The sequence below is a fragment of the Alligator mississippiensis genome, chromosome 1, assembly GCF_030867095.1.
Source record: "Alligator mississippiensis isolate rAllMis1 chromosome 1, rAllMis1, whole genome shotgun sequence".
In the NCBI taxonomy this organism is placed as follows: Eukaryota; Metazoa; Chordata; order Crocodylia; family Alligatoridae; genus Alligator; species Alligator mississippiensis.
Window position 1 is genome coordinate 25,146,298 of NC_081824.1, and position 22,462 is coordinate 25,168,759.

Consider the following 22,462-nt stretch of genomic DNA (forward strand, 5'->3'; position numbering starts at 1 on the left):
GAGCGGGCCCTGCCCCGATGCAGCAGGAGGCGGGGGCTGAGGGGAATGGGGCTGGACATGGGGCTCCATCCCTACCATGATGGTGGTGATTGTTGCTGGCAGTGCAGCATTGCCCCCCCCCCCCCCCTTCACTCTGGCGCATGGGGCTGGATGCGGGCAGGGGCACGTGGGGCCAGAGGCGGACCGATGACACCATGAGGCTCTGGGTGGTGGTGCTCCATCCCTGCCCGCCCCTGCCCCCTGTCAGTCATGATAGGCAACAGCAGGGATGGCCTGGGATGGCAGTGCAGGGTGGTGGGTGGCAGCATTCCATCCCCACCTATCTCTCCACCCTCTCTGTTTTTCTTGATGGGCAATAGGCTAGTATATGTGTGTGTGTGTGTGTGTGTCTGTCTGTCTGTCTGTCTGTCTGTCTGTCTGTCTGTCTGTCTGTCTGTCTGTCTGTCTGTCTGTCTGTCTGTCTGTCTGTCTGTCTGTGCATGTCTGTGTGCGTCTATATTAGGGCTGTGCGAAATGGCTGTTTCATTTCAGTTTGAATTTGCCGTTTTGGAGGGCAGTGATTCGTTTCAGTGTTTCGGATTGTCATCCCTTTTTGTTTTGGCCTAAACTGTTTTGAAACTGTTTTGGAATTTGAACACTGTTTTGGTGTTTTGGCCATAGGCTATCATGGGGAATCACAAAACTGCCTATAACTTTGTTATTTCTTGCCTGATTTGGATGAAACTTGCAGGCCCCTTCTGAGGCCATGAAGCGTGTCAAGTTTCAAGGAGACGGGTGCAAAGGTTTCTGGGAAACTGCACCTCAAACTGCTGAAAGCAAAATTCATGGCATGCGCGCGCGCGCGCGTGTGTGTGTGTGTGTGTGTGTGTGTGTGTGTTAAGGTGCAGCGGGATGAAAATTGCAGGGGTGGTAGCCCCTGTTCTCACTCTCACCTCCACTGCAACCAGTAAGCCTCAGACCTTTCAAAGATCTTACAGGTCTGGACTTTCTCTAGCCAGGACTGTGCATGTGTGTAGTGGCTGGAGGTTATACGGTGCCTCCTACCCGCCTTTCATCAGGGAGGTCCTTGATCCTGGCATTTCCTGGAGGCTGCTGCATCACTGGCAGTCCCACTAGGGCTCCCAACCCTGGTAGGGTGCAGTTTAAGGTCACGTCCAGGACCTGAGGCCTCCTCCTTCCTCATAGCCCTAGCTCATACCTCCAAGTTCATTTTGGCATGGGTGCTCAGCAGGGAGATGTTTTTCCCCTGCTGGCTGGATGCAGTGAGTGCTGCCTCCAGCTCTGACAGCGGGACTTTAACTGGTTTAAAAAAATAAAAAGGAAATAGGTGCAGACGGAGTGAGGAGGGTAGCATTCACTCCATATGCATGTGGAGCTCAGGCCCCCTGCCCTCCCAGCAGTGGGAGGTTCACCTCCACCAGAGCAGGATCCAAGCAGGTGCAGTGGGGTGTCACAACATCCCCAGAATTGCTGAACACCCTCTCACTTGGAACACTGGTCGGTGGACAGGAAAGGTGTTCCCGGGCAACTGGCCAGATCCTGCCACATCTGGCTATGGGTTGCCCAAAAGGCCAAGGAGTTGCAGTCCAGTGGCTCCACACCCTCGCAAAAATAGGTAGCCACTGAGGCCTCTGCAGTACCAGCCCGAGGCTGGGGTCTGGTGCCTCTGGACCCCGCCCTTGAAGTAATGCCTTTGGCCCACATTGGCAGCAGCTGTTGTGGAAGAGACTGGCTGCTGCTGGGTGCTGACACAGGAAAGTGCCTCTTCCATGTCCCCCCGCTTGTGTCCTTCTGCCTCCCAGACTCTGTTCACTAGCACCTCCATCTAGTGATCCAGGGTTTTGCTGCCGCATATGCTCCCCTTCACCCTTGGGTCGCGCATGGCCACCAGCATGTGTACCATATTGGACCACAACAGACCCAGCCATTTCTTGATTTCCTCCCTCAGCTGCTTCACCAGTGCCTGCATGCCTGGTGACAGTGGCTAGCCCCAGCCAGAAACATCTATCTCTTGGAACTTCTCCATTTGGTTCTCAAGTTCCCTTGCTATGTGGATCACTTGGCTAAGGAGGGCATCGCCAGTGCTGATGGTCTCGGTGGCCTCCAGGAACAGCTTGAGGACCACCAAGATGTGGGAGATGGTATCCCACGATGTTCTGTTAAGCGCGCTAATGATCCCAATCTCCCTGAGCAAGGCCATCGCATGCATGGCCTTCTGTTGCTCCACTAGCCTTTTGAGGATCAGGTATGTGGAGTTCCACCGAGTCTTCACATCCTGGATGATTTTGTGCCGCAGGATGCTCAGCTCTGCCTGTTTGTCCCGCAGCATCTTGACTCCCATGATGCTCCAGTGGAAGTAGCTCGCCACCTTCCTGCATTTCGAAATGTGCTGGCTGGTTGTGATAGTGCTATCACCGGGAGCCCTGTCCCCCTCCAAGGCGTCCCTGACTCTGAGGTGGAACTTGTGTGCCACACAGACCGCCTTGACCATATTGGCCCCATTGTCGGTGACTATGCAGGCCCGTATTGGCCCCATTGTTGGTGACTATGCGGTTCATGGCCACCGTGATCTCGGTTGCCATGTGGGACTCATCCATCACCTCAGCTTAAAGGAGAGCCCACTGATGGCCTGACTGATGGCACCAGTGCCTTGTGAGGGAGAGGTAGGTATGATCTCCACCTCAGCTGCTCCAGATGTCTGCGGACCTGCCTTGCGCAGCCTTTCCCTCTAGTACTCCTTGCATGCCTCATACAGGGAGAATACCACCATCCTGCTGAAGGTGGTGCATGTGGGCACTTGGTAGGATGGGGCCACAATCACCATAAGCCTCCTGAACCCTGGCCGCTTAACTAGGGAGAAGGGCTGGCCATCCAGAGCAATCATTTCCCCAGTGCTTTGGGTGATTTTGCTTGCCTTTCTGTTCTCTGTCCCACTGTTTCAGGGTGGCCTGCCTCTGCTTTGGGAGAATGGGGGCTTTGGAACAAGGCAGGGGCTTCTTTTTGGGCATGCTTCCAGTGGTGCCAGGCTGAGGAGGAGCAAGGGCAAGGGGGTGGTGCTTCCTGAGATGCATCAGGATCCCTGTGGTGCTGAAGTGTTTCACCTCTTTGCCCTGGCTGGTCTTAAATTAGCAGTGCAGGGAGATAGCATATGTGGGATCATCTGCCAACTCAAAATGATACCACACTGCCCCCTTGCTTCTGGGGTGCAGGTGCAGATCCTGCCTGAACCCCCTTCTCAGCAGTCAGAGGGACAACAACAGGAGGAGTTGACTCAGCTGAGCCACTTGCCTCCACAACTTCAATGTCCACCTCCTCCGAAGTGCCTTCCAGGGATGGAGACCTGACTCTAAGGGAACTTGGAGGGGCATGGAGAACAAACTCAGATTCCTCCTCAGTCCCCAGAATTTCTTTTGCTAGGGCGCTCAGGCCCCTTGCTTCCAGATCCAGCTTCTCCTCTGGCACTGGAAGGCTCAGGCTGGGAACTGACATGGGGGTGGAGAAGACTGTCAGTGATATGCTGGTGCTGCTTATCATGCTGGTGGTGCTGGGGGTTATTATTATGGCTGGTGTTATTGGAGGGGGGTGCAGATGCAGGCACTGGTCCCACCTCCTTGCTGCCACTAGCATCAGAAGCCTTATGCCTGCTGGTGCTAGGGAAGAGGGCGCATCTTAGTTTGGGGGAGGGGGGGCTTACAGCTCTCCCTCTGCCCCAGAAGACCTGGCACCTGCCTTTCCAGCATGCTTCATGTTTCGTGTGCTAGAAAAAAAGTGTCTGTGTGTGTGTGTAATGTATGTGTAGTACTTTTCTGCAGTACGCAATGATGAGACACTGCCAGGCAAGATACTGCTTTCTCTTTGTTTACGGGGTGGAAAAAAGAAGAAGAACAAATAGCAGGATTTTTGGGGAAGAAAGTCGCAAGGGATAGCAATAGGGAGGGTGAGCAAAGGTAAATAGGAAAGGATTGGTTATTACTTGGTAGGGATGCACTATCAAGCTATAAGCTTACAGATGCTGCTCTCTGCTGCTGCTTCTGCTGCTACACAGACACAGATGCAGCTGCAAAATAGCAGAGAGCAGTTCACAAGCAGCCTTTTATGGTGGTTCTCTGTCCCTCCCCCAAAGGACTGGGATTGGAAGGGACCTCAGAGACAGATCATTGTCACTGGCCAGCTACAGATGTCAGTATCAGAGCAGTTCCCCCTCGCCCCCTCTTAGTTTCTCTTTCCTTGCAAGCCCACCTCCAAAACATTTCCGAAGCGTTTCGGATAGATCTGTTTCGTTTCGGACCTGTCTCGGAGCCTTCTGTTTCATTTCAGATTTGGTATTTTGACAGTGGAAATGTCCGAAAATGAAACGAAACGGCCACTAAAATTTTGCACAGCCCTAGTGTGTGTGTGTGTGTGTGTGTGTGTGTGTAACTAATATATATACACACAATAAAACCTGTGCTATCCGGCACCTTACAAGCCAGCATGCTCTATTAATTGACATGCTGGCTTGTAAGGGAAAAGGAAACCGGAAGTGCAAGCCAGCATGCTCTATTAATTGACATGCTGGCTTATAAGGGAAAAGGAAACTGGAAGTGCCCACCGTGACACTTCTGGTTCTGCCAAGCTCCCACAGCCCAGGGCATAGCAGCTTGCATGGGGCCCCCCTCCCTGTCCCTCAGGGCCCTTGGGAGGGGTGGCAACACTGTGGGAGAGGTGGTGGCCCAAACAGGCAAAGACGCCTGTTCTGGCCGCTCAGTTAACCAGCATATTCTGTTATCCGGCACCCTGCATTCCCCGTGGGTGCCGGATAACAAAGCTTTTACTGTGTGTGTGTGTGTGTGTGTGTGTGTCTCTTTCTCTCTAGATATAGTGTACACACACACACACGTACACGTGTGTGTCTGTATATATATGTGGGTGTGTGTGTGTCATTATTGATTCCAAAATGAACATGGGCCGCCAGTGTGGGGATGCGGTCAGGAAGGCCAACCATACCTTGTCATGCATCCACAGATGCGTCTCAAGCAGGTCCAAGGAGGTGATCCTCCCCCTCTATTCGACACTGGTCAGGCTGCAGTTGGAGTACTGTGTCCAGTTCTGGGCGCCACACTTCAGGGGGGATGTGGCCAGGATTGAGAGGGTCCAAAGGAGGGCCACTCACATGATTGGGGGCAACAGGGTAGGCCCTACAAGGAGAGGCTATGGGACCTGAACCTGTTCAGCCTTCACAAGAGAAGGCTGAGAGGAGATCTGGTGGCTGTCTATAAACTGGCCAGGGGGGACCAGCATACTATGGGAAAGTTCCTGTTCCCCCGAGCACTACTGGTAGTAACGAGGAATAACGGCCATAATTTGACCGAGAGTAGATTCGGGCTAGGTATTAGGAGATGCTACTTCACAGTTAGGGCAGCTAGGATCTGGAACCAACTTTCAAGGGAAGTGGTGCTGTCTCCTACTCTGGGGTCTTCAAAAGCAGGCTAGATAATCACCTAGCCGGGGTCAGTTGACCCCAGCATTCTTTCCTGCCATGGCAGGGGGTTGGACTTGATGATCTGCTCAGGTCCCTTCTGACCCTACCTACTACAAAACTATGAAAACTAAAGAAGTATCCTCATGTTAATTTTATGTCCCAATAGAGACAAGTATTTGAACTAAAATATTTGATTGGGAAAAAAAAATTAATATAGCACACTTAATGTGGTTTAAATGTTATATTCAAACAAATTCAAAGCTTTGTGGAAAGAAATTATTTTTATTGGAATGCTTATAAAAATGTAAAGACAATACACAATAGCATGTACTTCCCTTACATTGTTTGTTTAAATTTAAGGAAAAAAAAATGAAGGCACTGAAAACTGTTGACACACTAATTTTGGCACACCCAAAGAACTGTGCATGATATGCCATGGTTGTCCACTCATCTGCTTCAACAGAGTTTAACTCTCTTCCTCTGAGGCCATTGCTGCACCTCCAGTTTCACTGTCACTATCTGTAGATTCACTTGCACTACTTAATTCATTGACGGGCAATTATTTTGAGCGGCGATTCACTTGGGACCAACGTCCCCATGTCCCAGGGCCAGCACTGGTGGGGCCCAAAGCGGGACGCAGGCTGGCAGGTGTCCATGGAGCTGGGCTGGGCTGCACCAGCAGGGAGGGGGGGCTGGCCCGGCTCCATAGAGCCCTGGCCAGCTGGGACCTCAAGCTCAGGGAAAACCTGAGCGTGGGGCGGGGGGAAGCGGCCCCTTCCCTGCCTCAAGCCCAGTACCCCACGCTGTAGGTGCTTGCAGCCTGCATGGGGCTGTCGAGCGGGCACAGGCTGCCCCATGTAGGCTGCAAGCAGCTGCAGCGCGGGGCACCGGGCGTGGGTGGGAAGGGGCCGCTTCCTCCCCGCCCCGCGCTCCTTCCTTGCCTGGGGTCCCCCCATCAACTTACCTGAGCTTCCCATGCCGGGGCAGCCACATGCTCCCAGCCCTGAAATGCCGGCTGGGGGGTGGGGCTGGGTGGGCCCCCCCTGGGCCCTACTGTCCTTGGTTTCTATCATTTTTGATAGGAACCAAGGGCAGAGAAATACTAATTTTTCAAATTTTTTTAGGGGCCCCACAGGCTGGATAGAATGGCCTCGCGGGCCGAATCTTGCCTGTGGGCCATATTTTGCCCACCCCTGACTTAATTAGTTCCGTTTCAGAATCAGAGTGAGGCAAATCTGATTCAGAACTAATTGAACCACATTCTCTTTCGCTAATGGATGGTTTTACCAATGAGTCTGTGGGCAAGGGTGACTTATCACACTGCATCTACTTTCCTAATAGTGCTTCTGACTCATTTTTCCAGAAGCAAGAGATTTTGAGAAATAGAAATAAGCTTAGTGGTGCATTCATTTGTTAGTCTATTCCTCTTTTTTGTCTTGATTGAGCTGAAAGCCTTCCAGTTCTGTTCACAAGAAGCTGCTGTTGGTGGAATGCTTAGGATCCTTAGATCAATCCTGGACAGCGGTCGGGTGTTATAGTTTCCCTTCCAGCATGTGAGAGGAGACATTCTCTACTGCCTGCCAAATGATGTCTTTACTCCAAGCAGTACTCGGTGGTGTCTGTCATCGCGGCTATTTTGTCCGTGTTGGGGACATTCTTAGCTACTTCCATAACTGTATCAAGAGTAGTAGATTCATCTTCTGATAAATGATGTTCTCTGCGTTGAAGATCGAAAAGGTTTGCTGCCAGATTTGCTGCCAGATAAACTGGATGAGAGCAAAACTTAGATCTCTTAGTAAACATATGTTTTACTACTACTACTTTTTTGGATAGAGGTGAAGAAGGCAAAAGCTCAATTAGATTTTCATACAGGTGTCTGAATATCTCTGGAATATTTGAAAGGCTTGGTATATCTCCTTCAGGTTTCTTGAAAGCCTGGAACTGATAATAGCAAATTGAATGCTCCTTGAACTCAAACCCAGAACACATCATTGTTGAGAATCTCTGCTTCCAAATATTCATGGGAATAATTTGGGATACTATTGAATCACACTGCAAACAGTTCTTTTTACGCAGCAAACTATGTAAATGCTTTGTAGCCGAGTCCCATCTAATTTCTCCTGGCAATAGAAGTGCACTTTCCTTCCCCTGCTTCTCTTTCTGTAATTTCTTCAAGATCTGATTAGCAACATGATTATTGTTGAATACCTTCACCATAGCTTTGCAGTTTTCCAATATTGTCTTCATTGTACTCACACTTACTATGTCCTTTGCCAAAAGATTCAACCCATGAGCAAGACAGCCAAATACTATTAAATGAGGATTAGAGGTGCACTGATACATCGATCTGATATTGGATTGGTAGTGATATGAAGGAAATTGTCTATATTGAATATCGGCACTTTGAGGATGATAATTTGGCTGATAAATGCCTGTGCTGCGTGCAGCTGCAGCACAACATGGAGCAGAGCCAGCAGCGTGGAGAGCTGCCTCCAGCTGATAAGTCGGAAGGTGCAGGGGGAGGACACAGATCAACGCCCCCCACAGTGGGGGAGGGGGCAGGGGCAGGCACTGCCTAGCCGGGGTGCGGGGTGAAGGAGGCATGGCTCGTGGGTTGGAGGGGTGGCTCCCACCACTGCTTGCACTCTGGGAAGGCGGGGGATTGTGTGCCCCCAGGAGGCAGCTGTGGGGTGCAGCCGGAGCCGATGCTGCGTAGCTCTTCTTGCTGGGCGCTGGGCTCATAGCAGGCTATGGTGGTGCTGGGAGGATGCTGCATCCACCCCGGATTTTGTCACAGCTCTGCTCCCAGCCCTGTGCTGTTGCCTGGTGCAGCCCCGGCTGCATGTCCCACCTCCACCCAAGCTCTGGGAAGAGCCGGGGCAGCACCGGGTGGTGGGTGGGACTGGGAGCAGAGCTGCGGAGAAATTTGTGGTGGCTGCAGTCTCATCCCCGTGCCGCTGCAGCCTGCTCCGAGCCCAGCCCCCAGCAAGAAAAGCCCAGTATAGCTCTGGCGTTGGCTCCACCCTGCAGCTGCAGCCCACCCCATGCTGTGCAGATATGGGGGCACAGCCTCCCCCCCCCCCCCCCGGTCTCCTGGGGTGCAAGCAGCAGCGGAAGCTGCCCCCACCCCATGAGCCGCTCCTTCATCCTGTGGGCCCCCCCCCCCCCCCCCCCCCCCCGCTCTGGGTGAGAAGTGCCTGCCTCTACCCCTTCCCTCACCGTGGGGGACATTGATTTATGCCCCCCCCCCCCCCCCCAGTCCCTTCTTTCCCCACTTCTTCCACCACACTGGACTTACCACCTGATGGCAGCTGTATCAGATTTCGGATCAGTATTGGCTGTGAGATGCCTGCTGAAATATTGGCTATAGGTATTGGCCCCCAAAATCTCTATTGGCCACGCCTAATGATGATACTTTCCCTTTAATATTTGTCATGACGCTTTCATGTTACTCACATTATCTATCAGTTGCAAGGGCTTGTACCCTGAAGGAACCTGCACTTTCAATCTTTTCGCTCAGTAATTTGGCTATGTATTCAACTGTATGACAAGAAGATTTGGTAGCAATAGCTTTCAGGAATATTGGTTCAGGTGTTGCTCATATAATGTTCAATAAATATCCTTTAAATAACCATTGTTTGAACTCTGTCATGATTCTATCTAAGAATGTGATAAGTGATACCGTGATGACAACTTGTATGATGGGCAAATTAGTTTGTACTGTTCCTTCCAGTATTGATTTTCAGTTATGGAAAGACGTGTACTACTTGCAAATATAGCTCAAGCTAACGTCTCCTCTGTTTTTTCTTCATCTTCTTCTGGCATTTTGTCCACAAAGCTTGACTGTCTTGAACAGATCTGCTGTTTCACTTGAGCTACCAAGTTCCTCCAACAAAAGGGGGAGAGAGATTTTTATTTTATCCTATTCTAGTCTAGCCTTGTCCATCAGAAGGAGAAGTCGCAGGTGAAGATGTTGAACAGTGGGGACCTGAGGACTGAGCCCTGGGGGACCCCACTGCCTTGTTCCTCCAGGTCGAAAATGACCCATCCACCACCACTCTTTGTGCAGCCCTCCAGCCAATTAGCAACCCATCTGACTGTGTAGGCGTTGACACCACAGTTGCCTAATTTTTTTAATGAGAATGGGGTGAGAGACAGTGTCGAACACCTTCCTAAAATCCAGAAAGACTATGTCCACCGCAACACCTGTGTCCAAGACTTGTGACCTGGTCGTAGAAGGCCACCAGGTTGGTCTGACAGGACCTGCCTCGAATGAACCCATGTTGGTTGCCTCTAAGCATAATGTCCCCTGCTGGTCCCTTGCAGATGTGTTCCTGGATAGTTTTCTCAAAGAGCTTCCCCAGGACCGAGGTAAGATTAACAGGCCTATAGTTTTCTGGGTCCTCTTTTCTCCTTTTTTTTGAAAATGGAGACCACATTGGCCCTTTTTCAGTCCTCTGGCACCTCGCTGGAGTACCATGAGTGCTCATAAAGCTGTGCCAGGGATCCTGCAATGACCTCTGCCAATTCCCTCAGCACTCTGGGGTGGAGATTGTCAGGACCTGCTGATCTGAACACGTCTAGTCCCTCCAGAAGTTCCCGACTAGGTCCTCACTGACCCTGGGCCTGGCTGTGCCTCCCCTGGGTCCATCCAGATTCCCAGTTGGGGGGGAGGAGGGGATGTCCTTGTCCCTGTCCCTGTACCTGTCCTTGCTCAGAAAAATGGAAGCAAAGAATCTGTTAAAGAGATTAGCTTTGTCATCTGGTGCTACCGCCAGATTACCAAGCATGTCCTTCAGGGGCCCCATGTTGCTTGGTACCTTCTTTTTACCTCCTATGTATTTAAAAAAGGACTTGTTATCTTTGATCCAGGTTGCTAGTCCCAGTTCCATCTCTGCCTTAGCCTTCCTAACAGCCCCCCTACAATCTCGAGCCAAGGAGGTATAATCCTTCTTGGTGATGGCCCCTCCCTTCCATTGGGTATACTCTTCCTTTTTGGCTTTGAGATGTTCCTGGATGCTTTTGGTGAGCCATAGGGGCTTTTGAGCACTCTTGCCCCCTTTCATCTGTATGGGGATTGTCACCCTTTGGGCTTGGAGGATCATCTCCTTAAGGAATGACCACTCTTCGTCTCCCAACTCCCCTCCCCTCCAGGACCTGAGTACCTTGCTGAGTAGTCTCCTTACCTCATTGAAACTCTTGTACTCTTTCAGGACAGCTTCTACATGTTATTAAATGTTTCTTCATTCTTGTTGCAGTGTTAGCATACTCCTGCCCACAATATTTACATGTAGCAACTTTCTTCCTTCCTTCAGTGGCTTGAACTTCACTGTAATGATGCCACACACTAGGTTTTTTTTCTGATTAGGCATGCTTATGACTACTTCAAACCAAAAGCACTAAAAAACTAACAGATCTTATGCAAACACTTTCAACTTCCCCAACTCAAGAAAAGAAATGAGACGCTGCTCTGTGTGTTTGCTGAACTAAAAGTGAAACAAAAATTAATGACAGTTTTAATTTTGGTTTTGCTTTCACTTGCAGTCTGAGATGAAATAAGAATTTTAACTTTGGTTTTGATTTGACATGCACTGCCAATTAGGTGAATTCATAACTTGATTTTTGGTTTGGATTATTATGCGAGTGTACTTACCCTCCTGTTAACAAATCAACAAAACATATATGTATTCTTTCTCGCACTTCCTAGGGATAATCACTTAAAGAACATTAATTACAGCTTTGAAACTGTCAAGCTTTCTTAATTATAATATTGACATCCATTCATTGTTACTAATGAATTTTATGAAACAAGAAGAACTTTTACAATCTTTTCTCCAATGCCTGAGGATGGGTGTTTGTGCCTGAAAGCTTGCAATTAAAGATTTTTTTTTTTTGTAAAAATCTTGTTGGGCTAATGAAACAACATCTCTACGATGAGTCCTGATTGCCTTTTTATGAAACAATGCATTTTTAGTAATGGAAAATTTCCCACGGAAAAATAAAGCACTGGAACATTTTCTGCCCCACATTTCTGGCCCCAACCACATCCTTGCAGGCTGGTTGAACACTCAACTTCTTGAACACTGCCAGCCTGCAAGGGGAAACCCACTGTTTCCCACTTCAAAAGGAAAAATCTCTGTCTTTCTGCATTTTTTTCTGCAGGGAATGGAAAACAGATCCCTGCTGATCAGTGACATTTTAGAATAGTTAATTTGTATGTGTCCACATCCACAGTTTATATTAAGGAGGCATAGCTTTTGAACGTGGTTTTATGATTATTCCAAACTTTGCGTACTGCATGTTCATACAGAGTGTGGAGGTTTTCAGCCACACTGAGGGTTACGAGTTATGGACCTATTTCTGAAATTATGTTGCTGAACAATATTTGTTAGATCGTTACAGATCTGTGTCCTTTACATCTTTATACACAGAGGAAAATCATCTTGCTCTTTCATAGTGCTTTGTAATCCTTAAATTAAAAGTGAAGTATTACTTTTATTGTTTTTAGGGGTTAATCTGTCTTGCTCTCAACAGCAGTTGTTACAGACTTAGAAACTTCATAATTCAAATAGCTTCTCTTAGCTGATCAGCATAGATTTATTAGCAGAATGCCATACAGAGAACTCATTAACTGAAGTTAACCAAAAACATTCCTGCACACATACTGATAAGTTAACAAAACATTATAAAACTAAGCAATATTGTAATTTTCAAAATACTTTTTTTTTTTGTTATTTTATAGATTTACTCTTGTAAATTCATGTCATGCTAGAGCGAATTGGCAAAATTTAAAATGGAAGGCAGTGTTGAGAAAAAATGTACTGCATGTGTGTTCAGTGTCTTTTAGTAGGTTGAAACATATAATGAGACTTGCATTATCTCTCTTATGTTTTACTAGAGTAAAATAAAGAAGCGGTCTTGGGTTCTCCATGAATGTCTGGAAAGAGTTCCTGAGAATGTGGATGCTGCAAAAGAATTGCTTCAGTATGGTTTAAAAGGCACAGACTTGGAGGCCCTTATAGCTATAGGGAAAGGAGAAGACAGTGGCAGGTTTGCTGGGATAATTTTTGTCTTGTTTCTGTGCTTTGAAATTAGTTCAGCAAAGTTGTTGGTCAACTCTCAAATGAAACCTCAACAGGACATATGATCTTTAAAATATGTCCTCTTTAAAACAACTGTAACTATTCCTGAAATAAAGAAAATTGTGACCTTGGACATGGAATGTGATTCATAGATTCATAGATGTTAGGGTCGGAAGGGACCTCAATAGATCATCAAGTCCGACCCCCTGCATAAGCAGGAAAGAGTGCTGGGTCTAAATGACCCCAGCTAGATACTCGTCTAACCTCCTCTTGAAGACCCCCAGGGTAGGGGAGAGCACCACCTCCCTTGGGAGCCCGTTCCAGACCTTGGCCACTCGAACTGTGAAGAAGTTCTTCCTAATGTCCAGTCTAAATCTGCTCTCTGCTAGCTTGTGGCCATTGTTTCTTGTAACCCCCAGGGGCGCCTTGGTGAATAAATCCTCACCAATTCCCTTCTGTGCCCCCGTGATGAACTTATAGGCAGCCACAAGGTCGCCTCTCAACCTTCTCTTGCGGAGGCTGAAAAGGTCCAGTGATGGTGTGAAGGACTTAGTATAAAACCAGTATCAATTTTATCTTTTTTAAAATTCATCCTCCACTTGGAATTGGATGCCCTTAGACTGGTTTAAACTATAGGTTGAAATTTTACAATCTTTTTTCAATGTTTGGTTTCATTCTTAAAATGGGTAGGTTTAAAAAAAACCCCAAGAAAACAAAAGAGACTGTTTTCGTATTTTGTATTTGGGGGGAAAACATTCTAAAGCAGGTCACTCATACTGTATCATTTGACTCGGTATACATCAAGACATGGGGCTGTATGCCCCTGCCGTTTACATCTGTGTATGGTGCAGGAGTAGTGTTAGGAACTCTCCTGCCTATAAACTTGTAAACTTAATGGATGACAAGCCTGTTTTGTGGAGAATTATGCCTTTCCTTTTTCAAATACTCAGGCTATTTCAGTAAAGCTCACAAGTATAATACTATTCTTCAAATAATTCTGTTTACCATTTTCAGTAAAAATCAATTCTGATACAAAAGATGCAGACAGAAAGCTGTGTAAAACTTGTTGTTGGCTGGATAACTTGCTCTTTATATCTCTTTAACATTGATTTTTTTTTTGGCTTCTTTCTGTCAGATTTATCTTACCGGGGGAGGTGGACATTGATGAAGTCCCCTATGAAGATTTTATGTCACCTGATGAAGAAGCAGACAGTAGAATGGAAAAGGAGTCCAGGAAGCGGCAAGAACTGCTTCTATCAGTAAACTTCTCAAAGTAAATGAAATGTCAGGCCAGTTTTACTTAAATTTATTTTTATATATTCTCATTCCCAAGGGCATAATTATTTTTCTTCTCTTTACTTCTAATTGGGTAACAGTTTAAATATTTAATCAGCATGATACTGTGAAAGTCTCCAAGTTATTGAATTTCTCATTGAGCTTCCAATATAGAGACAGTTTGTCTTTTTATCTTCATCTTGTTGCTTTGTCTTTCATAGAAATCCACTTTTGAAAGTATATCTGCCGCAGCAACCTTAAAACAGAAAATCTCTCTCCTCCTCTCCTTCCTCTCACCAAACAGGCTAACGTTGGAACAAAAAGAGCTTTGTCGCAGCAGACTGAAATTATTAATGTATTTAGATCGACTTGCAACATATGAGGTAAGGAGATGGGCAGATAATCTTATAGAATAACACTTGCATACTTTGTAGGATTAATTTCATACCCCTCCTATCCTCCTCCCTTCTTCCCCACCATGAAGATTAAGGTTTACAAACTGATCAGGGCTATACAGGGTTGTGAAAGACTGCTGAAGTGCTCTAGCTTTTATTTCAAAGGGTACCACTTCCCTGAGAATGCTAATGAGCTTCAGCTGATCAGAAAAGCAATGCCCTTTAAAATAAAAGCTACAGCAAACAGCTGAGCTGGTTTCCCCATTTGGGATTTAAGTTAGACCTTTTCAGCTTGGAGAGACACAAGACTACAGCCTATATATTAAAGTAGAGAATTTATTAACAGAGCAACTATGGGATTTAGATAACTAAAATCACTTAACTAAATGATTGATTACATTCATTGGCCACCAGTTCCTGTAGCTGAATGACCTGTTCATCCTCAGGTGACAGGGGATCACTGGATGCTCTTTCTATAGCTGATGGTTCTCCTTAGTAGTTCAAACAATTCCTCCAGCTTGTATTTTCAATTTATAATTCTTTCATGTATATGAGACCCAGTGTCAATCTTCCCTGTTTTACCACAAAACGCACTACAAAACAAAGTAATAGTCTAGGGAAACAAGTATTTTGCAAGCTCAGCTTTATATAGCATTGGCTAGGCCAGAGATGCTCAGCCTTCCAGCTCTGAGGCTAAATGAGTGGTGGAGGGCAGTTATGTACACCAGCCCAACTGGATCTAGCTGCATTCCAGTGATGTAACACGCAGGGCCATGTCACCTGGCTGGGGGGGGGGGGACAGGTCCCAAGGGGATCTCACTTGGGACTCAAGTGCCCAGCATATGCTGGGTGTGACCTGCTTCGGGACAGTGTTAGGTGGGGGGTTTGAGTGGAGTATACCCGTCAGAGAATAATGTGGGTGTTCTTAAAGGCAAGCTCAGGGAGGTCAGAAATTTTTTGTGGAGCAAAAGGTAATTTATCTTGATTTTTAAATATGAACATTTGACTGACGTGAAACAGAGTTAAAATATTTGAAAACAACTTGGAGGAAAAGCACATTTCTCCTTCACCAGAGTGCAGTTGCTTAAGTCAGTAGATGCTTAGTTATGTCTGCAGATATGCTATGCATCTCTCAGAACAATGTTTCATGAAATACTGTCAAAACTGCCTGAAACTCTGTATACTTGCATGTTACCAATGCTCTCAGCCATGCCTAGCCCAAAGCCTGGTGGTTGGAGCATTTTTGCCAGGAAAGTTCCTCTGATTGATTGAGGTGTGCCAAAACGCAGATCTCCTACTACCAGCACAAGTCTCCTACATGACTGGCATACAGTCGGGGCCTTCCTTCCCCTCCTCGCATGCATAACCTTTGTATCAGACAGTCACTTGGATCTGACTTAAGAAGTGGGGATGCACATACAATGTACGTGCTTTCAAGGTTGACTTGGTTTGTAACAGACCTAGAGTTATATTAAGTAAATAGTAGAGTATATTTCTAAATAGTCATTCTGGTTTACTTCTAAGCCTGAGCAGTAGCCCAAGTCTACTTCACTAGGAAACTTTCAGGCTGCCCAAAATGGAGGCACAGAAGTTGTCTTATCAATTTTGTGGCAGCTCTGTGGTATAGCATAGGATCATGCTTAGCGATTTTAAATGCTTAAAAGCCATTTAAGTGCCACTTACCCATCCAAAAGGTGGAATAAGATCTGGAATTATACATGCAGGTAGTCCTAGTAATTGTTTTTTATTTCAGAAATACGGAGATTTAAATGTGGCTAGCCAATAAGAATTTATAGATGTGTGTTGCAATTAGTATAGCTATATATGCATGAATAAATTAAATGCCTATCATTTTTAATGAAATGCCACCTTCATAGCATTTGCAGTTGCTTGAACCCAAACATTTTAAGATACTTAAGCCTTTCAGCAGTTAACTGCCTTAGGTGTTTTGAATACTGAAACCAGTATTTGTAAAATGTGAACAGACCTTGCTCAGGTTGAAATAGAAGACTGGATCAAGTAAGTAACTTCCGTAGAGAAATCATCCATTTTGAAGTATATCATTGCACGCTAAATGTTTCTTGACATTTCTGATGGGAGTGTGATCTTCAAAACGTGAACTGCAAGGACTAAGACTGAATTGAGTTGCAGTTCATCTGTAACTAATCTTGGAGGGTGCTTAGTTCAGAAACAGTTTTAAATTCTTTTCTTGTAAAAGAAAATATTTTTATTACCCCTATTCAGTGAATATAACCTAGAAAGCATTCAGCAAAAAACCTCCCTGAGATTTTTGTTTTCATTTAGTCTTTTGACATTTGCAAGGTTGCAGTGTTGAATTCTGAAAAAAATATTTCATTATGCTAGGATTTCATAGGGCTCAACTATGAATTGTTTATTAGCTCTGTTTTAGGGGCAGGAATTTTATAGCTACCCCTTGAGCAACCCAAACTGCTTATCTCTTTTCTCATAAAACTCTCCCTTGGTTCCCTGGCTTCTTTGACGAATGAATGAGTGTGCTGTTCTAGACTGAGATGAACGGACATTCCTTGAGTGTAGTTGCACTTCTGACAATATTTGCAACAGAGACAAGGCCTCATCTACTTCCTATTCACTTGCGCAGCAGTATCGCATTCCTTACCATGTTGCTACCTGGGTTCAGAGGAGCTGGAGCATAATCTAGCCACAGTCCCCACACTCTCACCGTTAGCAAGTTATGCTGACTTTTCTGTATCAAATCTCTTTATTTCCAAAATTTACTTCAGTGGGGGCTTTATGAATAATAAACATTGATTTTTTTTTTTCCAGTTGGGAGGGATGGGGGGGAACCCACTTAATAGTTGTTTTGGCTAATGTAGTTGTTCAGTTGCCTGAAAATGCAACAATTTCAATATTACATTTATCCTTGTTTTCAGATCACTTTTAATTAAAACTTCCTTTCTTTAAAGGAAATTCTGCGAGGACCTCATGCAGCTGAGCAGAGATATGATGCTGAATTCTTTAAGAAGTTCCGCAACCAGAATATTGTGCTCTCTGCAAGAACTTATGCTCGGGTATTGATAATTATTCAGAATTTTAAATTGTTCCATTTTTGTTACAATAATTATTCCCAGTACCATATAGAGCAATGCACAAGATTTATGAGATTTTTTTTTTTCCTGTTAAAAGGTATGAGAGATTTTTATATAGAAATAATATACAGTATTGATTATTTCTGGTCATCTTTGTTTCATTGCAAAATGCAATGATTTTTTTTGTTCTACTCTGTCAAGCTTCCAGATTATTGAAAACCTTTAAATTTACCTACATACACCTTTAAAAATGCATAGTGAAATCAGAATTTAGCTATTTTCTGAACATGTGTACTTATCAAATAACATCAGTCTTAAGCTGTGTTTCATAATATAAAACAGAATATTTGATGATTTGCTGTTTAGGAAAGCAATGTGAGAGCCCTGGAGATTTTGTTCACATACCACGGATCAGATTTGCTTCAACATCGGCTGGCAATTCTCTCTAATTTTCCAGAGACGACCTCACCACATGTGTATTCCATTTTGCTGCCTGAAGCTTGGTAAGAATACATCCACTGCATGTCAATTTCTGTACTACGTATTCTTTTGAGAAAACAAGATTTGCTGCTAAAATTTTGTTCCCATTTTCCAGTTTTTGCTTTGTAGTCAAATTTACTCTTTGTAAATAATTAAGAATCTTTGACTTTCTCCTTCTTTATAGAAGTTTTTTAGTACATATGATAAATATTTTGGGGAGAAGAGCATTTAAATTACTTAACTCCTTTTCACTTAAATAGACAATAGTAGTAGTGAACTTTTTTTTCTCTCCATTCTTACTTCAAGAAGCACTATTTGACACCAAAGAGTTTATCTAAAGCTGTTCCATAGTGGTGCATACTGGGTGGCATTGGTTGGCGAAAACTCTGATGCCACAACTACATTGCCATAGTGGTGTGCTCCCTCGTATAGTGTGTTCCTACAGCAACATAGTGGCTAAAAAAACCGTGCACCACACAGTGTGGACTGTTATCGCACTGTCATTTAGTACTTCCTTTTTAGTACTTCCAAAAGGAAGTACTAAATGATGGTGTAGTAACAATGGTGCTGTACGGGCACATGTAGATGAGCCTACTGTGTCTGTCTTTGTAATATGTAATACTGAAATCCTTGGAAGTAGAAATGCCAATTTTTTATTTTAGAGAAATAAATAAATTTCATGTTTTAATTGCTTACATATAGCTGCCAGACTTAGAGTCTACTGAGAATCCTGGCAGATCCCCTGAGAAGATAAGATAGAGCATGAATAAAAGTCTCATTCAGATCTCAAACATAACATAGTAATTTAAAATAGGGTTTTAATTCCTTCATCTATACTCAACTAAGAAATATTTTGATGCCTGCCCATTTCTCTTAATAGCCATTTAGGCAGTAAGGTTTTGGGAGACATCTCAGTCTCCCAATACCTTTTTACATCCAGTAAATACATCTTTACTGATCCTGAAGTTACTGCCATACTGTGAGAATGGAGTGGAGGGTGGGAGGGAATTTATAACTCCTTGTTTCTCGGGCAGAGCTTTTAAGACTATTAATTTCTGTGTATAAAAGCTTATGCATAGGCAGTTTCAGCTTCTTAACTACAGAGAAAAGAATGGAAAATCTAGTTCTTCCATTATTACAATAACAAGTTATCTAATCACAAACGGGGTATAGCTTTCAAATAAATCTGAGACTCCTTGAGTCCTACTAGTAGAAGCACTGTTTCTATCTTACTAAGAGCTTATTGGCTTTCTGTGTTCATTTGGAAATTTCTATGACAGATACAAAACTTGTTAAGGGAGTATGTTGTCTTTGATATAACAGAACTAAACCCACCATTTTTATGCTGGTGCTCTTCTCTGCTGACAGCAAGATTTAAGATCTTTCCTACTGCAGATTTGCAACACTGACAGCTGTCTAATGAGAGTTTTTAAACTGCAACCTCACTTACCAGGACAAGGGTAAAAAGCCTTCATTTGGAAGGAATTCAGTGCTACTGAATCTGAGCTCCTGTTCCTCTAACTTTTGGCTGCTTACAGACGTTAAAAAGGCAAACAATGCTTTACATTAAACTTGGTGCACTCCTGCACCGAGCCTAGCACATGCCCAGAAGAGGCATCACATTAGTTTGACCTGGCTTGCCCAATGTCTGTATAGATTGGGTGCTTTAGTAGGGCTTTTTTGGCACTTTTGTCTAATAGCTGATTGAATCAGCTGTTAGATGAAAGCACCAAACAGCCCCACTAAAGCACCCAATTTATACAGATGCTGCAGAGCCAAGTTGAACTAAAGTGGTGCTGCTTTTGGTAAAGCGTAATGGTTTGGTTGATTTGGGGTTTTTTATTTATTTTTTTTAACAACTGTAGGCAGCCATAGTTGTCTGTGTTAAATACCTCTCTCTATGCTTTTATTTTCTGCAAAGTAAGACATTTTTATGTCTTCTTGGAAAGAATTCTGCATTCTGGAAAATTCAAAACAGGCTTTAAATCAGTTAAACCCCCAATATCTTGTATACCTAAGCTAAGCTATCATTGAAGCGGGGGAAAGGATTCTTTTGGACAGTAGCATATAATACAAATACACCTAAAGAAGCAAAACATTTTATAATGCAATCTATCTAGCTAGCTTCTGAACTCTCTGCTATCTGCTATCTCCATTTTAAAGAAGAGGAAACAGAGTGACTGACGTTTTCCCAAGGGGAATTAGACCCTTGTCTTCCAAGAGTCGGGCTAGTACCTAGAGCACTGGCTTATCCTTCTTTTCTGACAGCATATGAACAACTGCAGAATTCTCAGTTGGTTGAAAAAACATAAAGTCATTTTGATTAGAGATTGATTATACTTTTTGACCCTTAAAAATTCAGTGTGTTAAATTTCAGTAATTTATAGGAAATTAAAAAAAATGAATATGGGAAATAGGAACATAGAGACAGCAGACTTTCAGATACAGAAATCTGTTTTTTATAGTATACTTAATACCTGTTTGAGACGAAATAATCCCTTCTTTAAAAGCCAGGTTTGCAAATGCAGCATCCCCAGGAATACAGAACAAATATTGTATTATAGTAGGCAGTTATATAACTACTTATACCTAACATGTAAGCTTTTTTAAAATACTTTAGTACTTTTTGGATTAAAAAAAAATAGATTAAAAATATTTTGATGGTTTCATCTTGCCTCTAAACTCAATTTTCATAATTCCTGTGAAATACCAGGACTAATGCAGAAAAGCATGTGGAAGCAAGCACTTAGTTTTTTGAAATCTTCCATCTTTGTAGTCCTACTATAATTAATTCTACCAGAAAGTAATTTAGTTCTAGCATTTTCCTTGGGTTGACATCATTTTGTATGTGATAAATGTTGAAACTAAATAAAATGAGCCACTGGGTTCATTTAAATTTGTATGAGAGAGCTTGGTTTTGATGCTTAAAATAATTTGTCCTGAAGTATGTTGACTCTTTGCTGTGAAAAGTATAGTAAGAGTGAGTCATCTTACAGGTTTTCACAGGAGATCCTTGCATGAATATCATTACTATGTCTGTTGAATAGAGTTTTTGCTCTAAATTGTCTCATACTAGCATATTGATTATAAAATTTAGCTTGGAAGCAATAGTTTAGAGCTCATAAATCAGAATCACAGAAATTTTCTTTAGTACTTGTAGGGAGGACTTAAAAGCTTTATTTCAGAAGGACGATTTTCAAAATGTCCAACAGATCCTTTGGCAGACATGGTTCTTTGGGTGAATCTGATATCTTTTATTAGACCAACTTAAATAGTTGGAAAAAAAAAAATTAGCAAGCTTTCGGGTTTAAAAACCCTTTGTATGTCCTTAGACCAACACGGCTACAACCTACACCTGTGCAGGTTGTATTTTTTCAGCATTGCAGGTTACATTTTGTTGTTTCAGATAATTTTTTTTTTTTCAGATGGATTATTTCCTGCTGTTTTTCAAGCTGTTTTTTTGTTTGGTTTGGTTTGGTTTTAACCTTTTCTCATTGACAATATCTTTATTCATGACCAAAGAAAAGAGGAGCTTCTTGAGCAGAAATTGGCCAAGTACTTACTTGCCTGATGTTTGCCACGTGTCCCCTTGGTCAGTCAGTCAGTTAATATTCAGATGCGTGTGTGTGTGTGTGTGCGTGCACGCACATGCAAAAAGTGTTCTTTTCAACTATTAATATGGCTACTGGGACCACAAAAAGAGATAAATGAATGATATGTCTAATGTAGACAGTTAAGTACTTTTTACTGCTTTTGTAATTAGATTGCAATGATCTGAGGAGGAATGACAGAAAGGAAATTTAGTTCCCTTTAAGAAGCCACTTTCTTTTATTTTGTATATGTTGAGTTTTTTTTTCCAGTGTACTGTGTCGATTCCCATATTTTTAAATGTTGTTATTTTGTTTTATAAAAAGGTTGTCATACCTGTCTTCTAATACTAAGATTAAGTATACAATATAAAAAATTCTGAAGCCTGTTCTCAAATTTCCACTTTTCTATCCTTGAAAAGATGACTATGGGGTTGTGGCCAGTTGATTCCATCTGTTTCTGGGATGGATTCATAGATTGAACCTAGCACTAGAGGATGCCAGGAAAGGTGATATACAGGTGTATTTTCCTGCTGTAAAGATTCCCTCCTGGCTCATTCCTGCAAATGAGAAAATGAGCAGAGTTGCTTGGCTTGCAGACAGCTGTCTTTATTTGGACAGCTACAAAATGGAAATAGGATAGGAGCTTCTTGGTATAATTTTGTATACATTCAATATCATTTTACATACATATTTGAGCTACCATATATTCTAAAAACCAGAGGAGTCCCTGTTTAAAAACTCAGTTGTTCTTATGTTATTTCCATAATACAGTCTTCAAAAGTGAAGGGTTTTTCTTTTTTTTTTTTTTTTTTTTTTTTTTTTTTTTTTTTTTTTTTAACGTGGCAGACTAACTTCTTAGATCTTAACCTGTGGTATAAGGTTGCCATTGCCTATTAAATTTAAAGGAATTTTCTTTTAAAGTATGTTTTATATAGCCTATTTAAACTCGTGACATTTTCTCACTATTTTTTTAACTCCAGAAAGTCCTTTAGAAGCAAGTTTATAAGACCTTTTGTTTCTAGTATAACTGCTTTTTTGGTGAAGTATTTCACTATGTAGAGTAGCTAGTGTATTGCAGGTACATTGTAGTGATTTTGAAAACAAGATTAGA

General features: G+C 43.5%; 1 protein-coding gene across 3 annotated transcripts in view; it reads left to right on the forward strand.

The window, feature by feature from the left end:
• NBAS (NBAS subunit of NRZ tethering complex) overlaps nucleotides 1-22,462 on the forward strand; it is a 385,077-nt gene that overhangs the window by 78,214 nt on the left and 284,401 nt on the right. For all 3 annotated transcript variants that reach the window (XM_059729540.1, XM_059729533.1, XM_059729539.1), the window contains exons 17-21: nucleotides 12,360-12,511; nucleotides 13,679-13,816; nucleotides 14,123-14,201; nucleotides 17,159-17,263; nucleotides 17,648-17,784. In XM_059729540.1, the coding sequence (XP_059585523.1) occupies nucleotides 12,360-12,511; nucleotides 13,679-13,816; nucleotides 14,123-14,201; nucleotides 17,159-17,263; nucleotides 17,648-17,784 (611 nt within the window). The remainder of the gene's footprint in view (nucleotides 1-12,359; nucleotides 12,512-13,678; nucleotides 13,817-14,122; nucleotides 14,202-17,158; nucleotides 17,264-17,647; nucleotides 17,785-22,462) is intronic.